The sequence below is a fragment of the Anas platyrhynchos genome, chromosome 30 (genome assembly GCF_047663525.1).
Source record: "Anas platyrhynchos isolate ZD024472 breed Pekin duck chromosome 30, IASCAAS_PekinDuck_T2T, whole genome shotgun sequence".
Taxonomy (NCBI): Eukaryota; Metazoa; Chordata; class Aves; order Anseriformes; family Anatidae; genus Anas; species Anas platyrhynchos.
In genome coordinates, this window is record NC_092616.1 from 6,235,998 (window position 1) to 6,248,242 (window position 12,245).

At 61.7% G+C, this 12,245-nt stretch overlaps 1 protein-coding gene across 1 annotated transcript; it reads left to right on the top strand.

Moving 5' to 3' along the window:
* The first annotated feature begins 309 nt into the window (after positions 1-309).
* On the top strand, positions 310-3,794 carry PRF1 (perforin 1). The gene is made up of 2 exons (XM_072029508.1): positions 310-638; positions 1,982-3,794. Exons 1-2 carry the CDS (start codon positions 451-453, stop codon positions 3,786-3,788), a joined length of 1,995 nt encoding a protein of 664 aa, XP_071885609.1. The 5' UTR covers positions 310-450; the 3' UTR covers positions 3,789-3,794.
* Positions 3,795-12,245: the final 8,451 nt, after the last annotated feature.

Genomic DNA, 12,245 nt, shown 5'->3' on the forward strand with positions numbered 1-12,245 from the left:
CCCCTCCTCACCCCCTCCTCCCCTCTCCCCACAGGTCCACCACCACCACCGCCACCACCGCGATGTCCCCTCCCCCGCCACCACCACCACCACCGCCCCCCTGTCCCCCCCTCCCTCCCCCTCCGGGCCTTCCTCCCCCTCCTCCTCCTCTTCCCCCCGTGCCACCCCCGCTGCCACCGCGCCGTGGGGCGAGCCTGCGACGTCCCCCCGGTCCCCGGCATCGACATTTTGGGTTCGGGCTTGGACGTCACCACCTTGACCCCAACGGAGGGACAAGCCCTGGATATTTTGGGACCCCCCGGGACCCCCAAGGGACCCTGCGTTATCTGCCGGGACCCCTTGCAAGGCGGAAGCCCCCTCCGGCTCCCCCCGGGGGTCGCCAAGTGGCGGGTGGGCAACAAGCTCAAGTGGAGGACCACGGTGGCCGAGGGGACGTCGGCGCTGGGGACGATGGTGGCCAAAACCGAGGAGGTGGCCCGGAAGTGGGAGGTGGGTTTGGGGGTGGCACCGAAGCCGGGGGTCGGGGGGACGGTGACGGTGGCCGGGTCCCACTCGCGGGTGGCCGAATTTGGGATGCAGCGGCAGAGGGAGGATCGCTACAGCTTCGCCAGCACCGAGATCCAGTGCGTGCGCTACTGGTGGGTACTGGGGAGTGGTGGGGGCCTTCCTCCTCTGCCCTCCTTCATCATCATCGGCTTCGTCATCTCCTCCATCTTCTTCATCTTCTTCATCTTCATCTTCATCTTCTTCATCTCTTCCATCTCCTTCATCTTCTTCATCTTCTTCATCTTCTTCATCTTCAATTCTTCCATCTCCTCCATCTTCTTCATCTTCTTCAACTTTTCCATGTCCTTCATCTCCTTCATCTCCATCTCTTCTATCTCCATCTCCTCCATCTTCCTCATCTTCATCTTCTTCATCTCCTCCATCTTCTTCATCTTCACCTTCATCTCCTTCATCTTCTTCATCTTCACCTTCATCTCCTCCATCTTCTTCATCTTCATCTTCTTCAGTTCTTCCATCTCCTTCATCTCCTCCTTCTTCTTCATCTTCTTCATCTTCATCTTCTTCAACTCCTCCATCTTCTTCATCTCCATCTTTTTCATCTTCTTCATCTTCTCCATCTCTTCCATCTCCTCCATCTTCTTCATCTTCATCTTCTTCATCTCCTCCATCTCCTCCATCTTCATCTCTTCCATCATCTCCATCATCTTCATCTCCATCCCTCTTCTGTCTCCTCCATCATCTTCATCCCTTCTCCACCATCTCCTCTTCCACAGCCTCCCAGAGACCCCCGTCAAATCCCATTGCCCCCTCCAGTACCCCCATAGTGCCCTGCAGACCACCATAGCACCCCACAGACCCCCCAACACCCCGTAGACCCCCCAAATCACCCCATAACCCCCCCAATCACCCCATAAAACCCCCAAATCACCCCATAGACCCCCTCCAATCACCCCATAGACCCCCCAACGACCCCATAGACCCTTCCAACACCCCATAACCCCCCAATCACCCCGTAGACCACCCCAACACCCCGTAGACCCCCCAATCACGCCATAGACCCCCTCCAATCACCCCATAGACCCCATAACGACCCCACAGATCCCCCTCCCATCACCCCATAGACCACCCCAACACCCCATAGATCCATTCAACAGCCCCCCAATCACCCCATACCCCCCCCAATCACCCCATACCCCACCCCAATCACCCCATAGACCCCCCAATCACCCCATAGACCACATAACGACCCCACAGACCCCCCTCCCATCACCTCATAGACCACCCCAACACCCCATAGACCCCCAAACCACCCCACAGACCCCCCCCAGTCACCCCATAGACCGCCAAACCACTCCACAGACCCCCCCCCAGTCACCCCATAGACCCCCAAACCACTCCACAGACCCCCCCAGTCACCCCATAGACCCCCAAACCACCCCATTGACCTCTCTCCTTCTATCCCCCCCCCCGACAGGATCTCGGCCACCACCCCTCCCCATCCGTCCCCCCACTTCCTGCGGGCCGTGAAGGCCTTGCCCCCCCACTTCACCCCGGACACCGCCGCCGACTACGGCGAGCTCCTGGCCGCCTACGGCACCCACTACATCCAGTCGGCCCAACTGGGGGGCCGCCTGCGCGCCGTCACCGCCATCCGCACCTGCCAGGCCACCATGGCGGGGATGAGCTCCCAGGAAGTGGCCGACTGCTTGAGGGTGGAAATGTCCGCCAACGTCGGCCCCGTCCAGCTCCAAGCCATGACCGAAGCCTGCAGGAAAGCCCGGGCGAGCAACCGAGGCAACGCCAGCTTCAACGAAGTCTTCAACGAGCGGCTGGTGGACGTGGAAGGCGGCGAGGATCATGGCGACGTCGTCTATGGTAGGCCCGAGGCCTACTCAAAATGGCTGCAGGGCCTACCCCGCTTCCCCGGCCTGGTGGCCGCCAACGTCCGCTCCCTCCACACCCTGGTGCCCAAATCCGACAAGAGGCACGGGGCGTTACGGGCGGCCATCAGGCACTACATCTCCTGGCGGGCCTTGCGGGCTAATTGTAGCCAGGCCTGCGCCGGCGGTGGCCATCTTGTAGGCCCTTGCCAATGCAGTTGCCCGGCCAACGCCGCCGTCACCGCCGGTTGCTGCTCGCGGCACCGGGGCATGGCGCGGGTGACGGTGTTGGTGCAAGAGGGGCAAGGGTGGCGGGGGGACCTCTTTTCGGCCACCGACGCCTACGTCCGGGTGTTTTTGGGAGGCCGGCGGGCGCAGACGGCGCCGGTGTGGAACAACAACCACCCGAGATGGGGGGCGCGCTTGGAGTTGGGGGTCCTCGACCTCGTCCCCGGCGCCCAGTTCAAGGTGGAGGTGTGGGACCGGGACAACGGGTGGGACGACGACCATTTGGGGACCTGCACCCAACCCGTGGAGGCCGGGGGGACCCGCGAGGTCGTTTGCTTCGCCGGGAAGGGGCGCCTCAGATTTAGCTACCTAGCGGCGTGCGGGCCGGGTTTGGGGGGGCCCCTCTGCTTGGACTACGTCCCGCAGCCCCCCCGAAATAACGGGGGGCTCTACCGCTTCTCCCACTGGCCGCCGAGGCCCAGCGATGGCCCCGTGACTTGGCCCACCCAAGAGGAGCAAGAGGAGGAGGAGGAGGAGGAGGAGGAAGGCGGGAGCCTCTACGGGGATTTTGGGGAGTCCCCGGGGGGGGACGAGGACGATTCGTGGGAGGACCTCGGTGGTGTGGGGGACGCCGGTGGTTCCAGGGAGGCTTCCGTGGAGGTCGAGTCCTCGCCTGGCCTCCAAAATCCCCATTTTGGCCTCAAAAAGGCTTCTCCAGGCCTCCAAAATCCCAATTTTGGCCTCCAGGAGGATCTCCTGGACCTCCAGGATCCATCATCGGGCCTTGAGGAGGCTTCCCCAGACCAAGATCCCTCTTTTGGCCTCCAAAAAGTTTCTCCAGACCTCCAAAATCCTAAGTTTGGCCTCCAGGAGGATCTCCTGGGCCTCCAAAATCCCAATTTTGGCCTCAAGGCTTCTCCAGGCCTCCAAAATCCTGATTTTGGCCTCCAGGAGGATCTCGAGGACCTCCAGGATCCATCATCGGGCCTCGGCGAGGATCTCCTGGGCCTCCAAAATCCCAAATTTGGCCTCAAAAAGGCTTCTCCAGGCCTCCAAAATCCCAAATTTGGCCTCCGGGAGGACCTCCAGGAGCCATCTTCTGGCTCTGGAGAGGGTCCTCCAGCCCCCCAACTCGGTCCTCCAGCCCCCCAACTTGGTCCTCCAGCCCCCTAAGCTCGCCCCCCCCCCCCCCCCCCAAGCTTCCCTGGCCTCCAGCCCCCAACCCGGGGCCGGATTAGACGCTTTGTGCTGCAGCCCCACCTCGGCCTGGTCTTTTTTGGGGGGACTGGGAGGGACTGGGAGGCACTGGGAGGGCACTGGGAGGGACTGGGAGGGACTGAGGTAGACTGGAGGGGGATTGGGAGGGACTGGGAGGCACTGGGAGGGACTGGGGTAGACTGGGAGGGGGATTGTGAGGGACTGGGAGGGGTCTGGGAGGGGACTGGGAGGGACTGGGAGGTACTGGGAGGTACTGGGGGACACTGGGAGGGGACTTGGAGGTCACTGAGGGGCACTGGGAGGGGCTGGAAAGTAACTGGAAGGGACTGGAGAGCACTGGTAGGTACTGGGAGGGGACTGGGATGCACTGGGAGGGACTGGGAAAGGACTGGGAGGTAACTGGGAGGAACTGGGGGGCACCGGGAGGCACTGAGAGAGACTGGGAGGGGACTGGGAGGGGACTGGGAGGTGCTGGGAGCACTGGGAGGTCACTGAGGGGCACTGGGAGGAGACTGGGAGGCACTGGGAGGTACTGGGGGGCACTGGGAGATACTGGGAGGCACTGGGAAGGACTGGAAGATACTGGGAGGGGACTGAGAGGTAACTGGGAGGTACTGGGGAGGTACTGGGAAGGACTGGAAGATACTGGGAGGGGACTGAGAGGTAACTGGGAGGGAACTGGGAGGTACTGGGAGGGAACTGGGAGGTACTGGGAGGTACTGGGAGCCTTCTTCACCCCCCACAGACCCCACAACCCCCCCCCAGGAGCCCCATAGCCCCCCACAACCCCCCCGGATCCCATTTAAAGACCCCACAGTCCCCCCCCGGCACCCCAAAACCTCCCAAAAACCACCCCAAAACCCCCCAAAATCACCCCAAAATCTTTATAGGGCCGGGGGGGGGGGCCCCAATTTCGGGGGGGGGTCCTGCCCCCATATGCGGAGACTGGCCGGGGCGCCCCATAGCGCCCCATAGCGCCCCATAGCGCCCCATAGAGCCAGGTACGCGCCCCCCCACCCCCCCCACCCCATAACCCTCCGGCCCCAAGCTGCCCCATAGAAGGTGCCCCCCCCCCAAAAAAAACCCAGCCCCATAGGCCGCAGCATCACCCCTAAAGGTCAACATGGCCCATAAGCCCCCCCCCCGGCCCCATAACCCCCCCCAGCCCCATAGATCCCTCCCGGCCCCTATAGAGCCCTATAGGAGCCCCATAGCCCCCCCGGCCCCATAACCCCCCCCCAGCCCCATAGAGCCCTATAGGAACCCCATAGCCCCCTCCTCACCCCATAGACCCCCCTCCCAGCCCCATAGAGCTCCCCCAGCCCCATAGAGCCCCCCCAACCCCATAGAGCCCCCCCCCACCCTATAGAAACCCCATATACACCCCCCCCAGCCCCATAGAAACCCACCATAACCCCCCCAGCCCCATAGACCCCCCCCAGCCCCATAGACCCCCCCAAACCCCATAGACCCCCCCCAGCCCCAAAAACCCCATATACCCTCCCCCAGCCCCATAGACCCCACAAACCCCATAGACCCCCCCCAGCCCCATAGAAACCCCATAACCCCCCCCAGCCCCATAGACCCCCCCCAGCCCCATAGAAACCCCATAACCCCCCCTCCAGCCCCATAGACCCCCCCCCCAAACCCCGTAGACCCCCCCCCAAACCCCACAACCCCCCCCCCCCACCCCAAAAAATGCCCCCCCCTTGGGCCCTGACCCTGACCCTATTTTGGGTCCCGGGGGTTATGGGGCGCCCCACAACCCTGCCCCCCCCCCCGCCCCCCCCCCCCATCCCCGAGTGCCCCCCCCAAATTTGCGGGCGCTGCCTGGGGGCCATGGTGGGGCTGGGGGCGCTGGGGGGGGCCCTGATGCTGGTGGGGGGGCTCCTGTGCCAGCAGCTCCTCCTCCGGGGAGGGGGGACACCCCAAAGCACCCCCCCACCCCAAGAACTTTGGGGACCCCCTCCCCCACTCTGGGGGGACGACGACCCCGCCCCCCCCCACCGCCGCCGCCGCCGCCCCCCAAAATTTGGACCCCCCCGGCCCCCCCCAGCCCCCGTTACTTCAGGGAGATTCGGGGATTTTTTTCAGCGGGGGGGGAAGGGGTAAAAAAAATATTAAAAAAATTAAAAAAAAGGGGGGAGGACCCCAAAAATAGGTTGGGGGGGGGGGCCAAAAATTTTTTTTGGGGGGGTGAGGGTTTGGGGGGGTCATTTTGGGGGTGTGGGGGTGAAAGGGGCGATGAGAGGTTGGGGGGGCTGAAAAGCGCCCTGGTCAGGGGGGTTGGGGGGCCTTGAAACTGTCATTTTGGGGTTTTGGGGGGTCTTGAAACTGTCATTTGGGGGTTTTGGGGGGGTCTTGAAACCGCCAATCAGGAGCATGAGGGTGTCCCCAAAATATCTGTTAGGACTGGGCCCCAAAAATGGTATTTAGGAATTTTGGGGTGCCTTGAAACCGTCATTTGGGGATTTTGGGGGGTCTTGAAACCGCCAATCAGGAGCAAGGGGGGGTGCCCCAAAAATTTAGTTAGGGTTGGGCCCCATAAATGGTATTAAGATTTTTTTGGGGTGCCTTGAAACCGCCAATTAGGAACTTTGGGGTGCCTTGAAACCGTCGTTTGGGGATTTCGGGGGGTCTTGAAACCGCCAATCGGGTGTTTTGGGGTGCCCAAAAAATGTTAGTTAGGACTGGGCCCCAAAACAGGTATTTCGGACTTTTGGGGTGCCCTGAAACTTCCAATTAGGAACTTTGGGGTGCCTTGAAACCATCATTAGGGATTTTGGGGGGTCTTGAAACCGCCAATCAGAAGTAAGGGGGTGACCCAAAAACTTAGTTAGGGTTGGGCCCCAAAAATGCTATTAAGATTTTTTGGGGTTCCCTGAAACCGCCAATTAGGAACTTTGGGGTACCTTGAAACTGTCATTTGGGGATTTTGGGGGGTCTTGAAACCACCAATCGGGTGTTTTGGGGGATCTTGAAACCACCAATTGGGTGTTTTGGGGTGCCCCCAAAAATGTTAGTTAGGACTGGGCCCCAAAAATGGTATTTAGGAATTTTGGGGTGCCCTGAAACCGCCAGTGTCTCCTGGACCTATGGGGTGCCTCAAAACCCCCAATTTCTCCATGGACCTATGGGGTACCCCGAAACCACCGGTGTCTCCTGGATCTATGGGGAGCCCCGAAACCGCCAACTTCTTCCCGGATTTATGGGGAGCCTCGAAACCGTCAACTTTTCCCAGGAATTATGGGGCACCCCGAAACTGCCAGTGTCTCCTGGACCTATGGGGAGCCTCGAAACCCCCAATACATCCAAGGATCTATGGGGTACCCCAAAACCATGATAGACCTATGGGGCACCTCGAAACCGACAGTGTCTCCTGGATCTATGGGAGCCCCGAAACCGTCAACTTTTCCCAGGACTTATGGGGCACCCCGAAACCACCGGTGTCTCCTGGATCTATGGGGGTGCCTTGAAACCCCCAATTTCTCCATGGACCTATGGGGCACCCCGAAACCACCGGTGTCTCCTGGATCTATGGGGGTGCCTTGAAACCACCAATTTCTCTGTGGGCCTATGGGGTACCCCAAAACTGCCAGTGTCTCCTGGATCTATGGGGTGCCTTGAAACCACCAATTTCTCCATGGACCTATGGGGTACCCCAAAACCATGATAGACCTATGAGGTGCCTTGAAACCACCAATTTCTCTATGGACTTGTGGGGCACCCCGAAACCGACAGTGTCTCCTGGATCTATGGGGGTGCCTTGAAACCCCCAGTGTCTCCTGGATCTATGGGGTACCCTGAAACCCCCAATTTCTCCATGGACCTATGGGGAGCCTCAAAACCACCAACTTCTCTACGGACTTATGGGGCACCCTGAAACCGCCGGTGTCTCCTGGACCTATGGGGTACCCTGAAACCACCAATTTCTCCATGGACCTATGGGGAGCCTTGAAACCACCAACTTTTCCCAGGACTTATGGGGCGCCCCGAAACCTCCAACTTCTCCCTGGACCTATGGGGAGCCTCGAAACTGTCAACTTCTCCCAGGACTTATGGGGCACCTCAAAACCCCCAGTGTCTCCTGGATCTATGGGGTGCCTTGAAACCACCAACTTCTTTGTGGACCTATGGGGTACCCCGAAACTTCCAGTGTCTCCTGGATCTATGGGGTGCCTCGAAACCACCAATTTCTCTATGGACCTATGGGGTACCCCGAAACCACCAACATGTCCAAGGACCTATGGGGTGCCTTGAAACCACCGGTGTCTCCTGGATCTATGGGGAGCCCCGAAACTGCCAACTTTTCCCAGGAATTATGGGGCGCCCCGAAACCGCCAACTTCTCCCCGGACCTACGGGGCACCTCGAAACCGCCAACTTCTCCCTGGATCTATGGGGAGCCCCGAAACCGCCAACTCCTCCTCGGATTTTTGGGGCTCCTCGAAACCGCCGTTGCCTCCCTGCCTTATGGGGCACCCCGAAACCGCCGCCAGCCCCCCTCCAAGTCCCCGGGGGGGGGGGGGCCCCCAAGCTGTTGGGCCCCGCCCTGGGTGGCGCTTCCTGCCGGCGCTCCCCTGCCCTCACCGCGCTCGCCCTGTCCCCCACCAACGGCCGCGGCCCCGAAGGTACCGGGTGGGGAGTGGGTTTTGGGTCTGGGGGTACAGAGCGGCCCCGGGGGGCACCCAAGCGCTCTGTGGGTCTGGAGGTGGGGGCGGGGGTGTTATGGGGGTCGGGTGCGTGGGGGGAAGTTGGGGTGATAAGGGGGGAGGGGGAGGATGCTGTGGGACGTGGGTGGGGTCCCAAGGGTGCTGCTGGGGGGCACCCAAGGGTGCTGGGGGGGGACCCGAGGGTGCAATGGGGGGGAGGGGGCCGCGGCTTCCAAGTGTGCCGCGGGGAATCCCAAGAGGGGGCGCCGCGGGCACCCAAGGGTGCTGGGGGGAACCGAAGGGTGCCCCGGGGGGGACCCAAGGGTGCTGTGGGGACTTGGGGGGGGGGGGACATAGGGTTTGATTGGGGTTGTGGGGTGACAAGGGGACGTTGTGGGCACCCAAGGGTGTCATAGGGGCTAAAGGGGGGGTCCAAGGCTGCCGTGGGGGCACCCAAGGGTGCTAGAGCGGGGACCCAGAGGGTGCTACGGGGTGGTAGTTTGGGGTGCTGAGGGTCGTGGGGGTCTCAAGGGTGCTTGGGGTGGTCCCAAAGGGTGCTGGGGAGGTCCCAGAATGATGGTGGGGGTCCTAAGGGTGCTAGGGGGGTCCCAAGGGTGCTGGGGGGTCCCAAGGGTGCTGGGGGGGGTCCTAAGGGTGCTAGGGGGGGGTCCCAAGGGTGCCAAGGGGGGGGTCCCAAGGGTGCTGGTGGGGGTCCCAAGGGTGCTGGGGATTCCTATGGTGCTGTCCCCCCCCAGACAGGCACCCCAGGACATGGGCCACCCCCTGCTCTCGCTCCTGGCCACCGTCCTGCGCCCTCCTGGCCACCCTGGTCACTGCCCATACCCCCCCGTGGCCACCGCCGCCTTCACCCCCCCCCCTCCGGTGGCCACCGAGGGCCAGCACAGCAGCTGGCCACCACTGGGACCCCACCGGAGACCACTTCCGAGACCCCCCAGTGGCCCAAAAGCCCCCTCTGGGACCCGGTGGCCACCAGCCCGGACCACCAGGACCCCCTGGTTGGCTACCAAGCCACCTCGGAGAGCGGTGGTGGCCACCACCAGGGGCTGGTGGCCACCGGTGGCCACCACGATGCTGTGACGGAGACCACCCTTTGGGTGGCCACCACCAGTGACCACCAGCCACCGACGAAGCCCACCACTGGTCACCAAGTTTTGGGGGGGTTCACTAGCCACCAGCCACACTTGGAGACCACCAGTGGCCACCAGAAGAAGGCGGTGGCCACCAATGAAGGCCAGGTGACCACCTGGGTCCCCATGGGCCACCGGCCAACGTTGGAGGCCACCACTGGCCACAGCGTGATAGAGACGGACACCACTGAAGACCAAATGACCCCCTTGGTCCCCACTAGCCCACAGCCAATTTTAGTGGCCACCAGTGGCCACCAACCACCTTGGATGACCACCGTTGGCCACCAACCAACGTTGAAGACCACCATTGGCCACCAATCACCTTTGAAGACCACCGTTGGCTACCAATCCCCTTCGAAGGCCACTGTTGGCTACCAATCACCTTCGAAGACCACCGTTGGCCACCAATGGCCTTGGAAGACCACCATTGGCCACCAATCCCCTTCGAAGACCACCGTTGGCTACCAACCTCCTTCGAAGACCACCGTTGGCCACCAATCCCCTCGCAAGCCCACCACTGGCCACCACCCAACCCCGTTGACCACCCTTGGCCACCACCCGACCCCGTTGGCCACCACCGAGCTCCTCTTGGCCAACCCGGGGGCAACACCAGCCCCCCAGAGCAGCTCGTGGCGCTGGCTACTGGTGGCCTTGGTGGTAGCCATGTTGGTGGCCATGCTCTTGGTGGCCTGGTGGCAAGTCCGCCGCCGGCGCCACTCGGGCTCCACCTCCTTCGGGCCCTGGGCCGGCCCGGCCTTGGTGGCCGAGGACGATGGCGGCGGTGGTGGCCCGGCCGCGGTGACGCAGCCTTTGGTAGCCACGGTGGCCACCATGCAGCAGGAGCCCACCCTCAGCACCTTCCGGGCCGCCTTCGGCTCCGTGGCCATGGAGGAGCTGACGGCCACCAAAGGGGAAGAAGCGCCGGCCAATGGGGAGCCCGGGGCTCAGGCCACGCCCACCACTTAGCCCCGCCCACCCAAAAAAGCTCCGCCCCCTTTAGCCCCGCCCAAGGGACCCCGGTGGTCCCCGTCCCCAATTTTGTGCCATTTGTCCCCAATTTCCTATTCCCTGCCCCCAATTTCATGGCCTTTGTCCCCAGTTTCCTGTCCCCAAATTTTGCATCCCCTGTCCCCAATTTTGTGTCATTTGTCCCCAATTTCCTATTCTCTGCCCCCAATTTCATGTCCTTCGTCCCCAGTTTTCTGTCCCCAATTTTGGGTCTCCAGTCCCAAAATTTCGTGTCCCCTGTCCCCAATTTTGTGTCCCCAGTTTAATGTTCACTGTCACCAATTTTGTGTCATTTGTCCCCAATTTCAAGTCCTTCATCCCCAGTTTCCTGTCCCCAGTTTTGGGTCTCCTGTCCCCAAATTTCATGTCCCATTTCCCCAATTTAGTGTCCCCTTTCCCCAATTTTGTGTCCCCAATTTCCTGTCCCCTATCCCCATTTTTTGCCCAATTTTTGTGACAAAAGTTTGATCTTTTTTTTCGGTACGTTTTTTTTTTTTTTTAATTTTCAGAACCTATTTAATAAAAAAACACCCAATTTAGCTGCGGTGTCCCCTTTTTCCCCCCAAAAAAAAATGTCCCCCCCCGTATAGCCCCGTGTCCCCCCAAAATATGTCACCCCCCCCCCATATAGAAGGAGCCCAGTCAGGCCCCTTCTTTCCCAGTTCTCCCAGTTTGAGCCCAGTTTGGGGTGGGACGTGGCATGGGGCGACACCTCCAGCACCCTTGGGTGACTCACGGCGCCCCGGGGCCCCTCCTAATTAACCCGGCCCCTCCTAATTAACCTGGCCCCTCCTAATTAACCCGGCCCCTCCTAATTAACCCGGCCCCTCCTAATTAACCTGGCCCTTCCTAATTAACCCAGCCCCTCCTAATTAACCCTGTGACATCACTGCTCCAGCATTTGATGACGTCATTTCCTCGTTTATTTAATTGCCTTCAGGAGGTGGGAAAGCAGCCCCGAAATGGGCCCAAACTCGGTTGTTTTCTCCCCAAAAGGACGGGGGGAAGAAATCCAAGATGGCCGCCAATCCAAGATGGCTGCCAATCCAAGATGGCCGCCACCCCAAGATGGCCGCCATTCCAAGATGGCTGCCACACCCAACATGGCCGCCAATCCAAGATGGCCGCCACCCCCAAGATGGCCGCCACCCCCAACATGGCCGCCCCTAGCTCCACCCCCAAGATGGCCACGCCCCCTAAGATGGCCACACCTCCTGGCCACACCCACCCCAAGATGGCTGCCTTAGGCCCCGCCCCCAAGATGGCTGCCCCTCAGCTCCACCCCCAAGATGGCTGCCCTAGGCTCCGCCCCCAATATGGCCACCCCTTTAGGCCCTGCCCCCAACATGGCCGATTAGGCCACGCCCACTCCAAGATGGCCACCCCCACCCAGCCCCCAAGATGGCCGCCCCCACAAAATGGCCGCCGTAAGCCCCGCCCACCCTCCAGGCCCCACCCCAAGCTGACCAATCAGGCCCCGCCCCCAAGCTCTGCCCCGCCCTTAGCCCCGCCCCCTCAGCACCCCATTGGCCGCCACCCCGGCAGCGGCCATGACGGCGAGGAGGGAGGCGGCGGCCGATAGGGCGAGGCCCATGAGGGCGGCCA

Coding starts and splice junctions, on each gene's coding strand:
- PRF1 (XM_072029508.1), top strand. CDS start 451: ATGGTGGCCAAAACCGAGGAGGTGGCCCGGAAGTGGGAGGTGGGTTTG. Junction 639..1,981: donor ATCCAGTGCGTGCGCTACTG/GTGGGTACTGGG, acceptor CCCCCCCGACAG/GATCTCGGCCACCACCCCTC.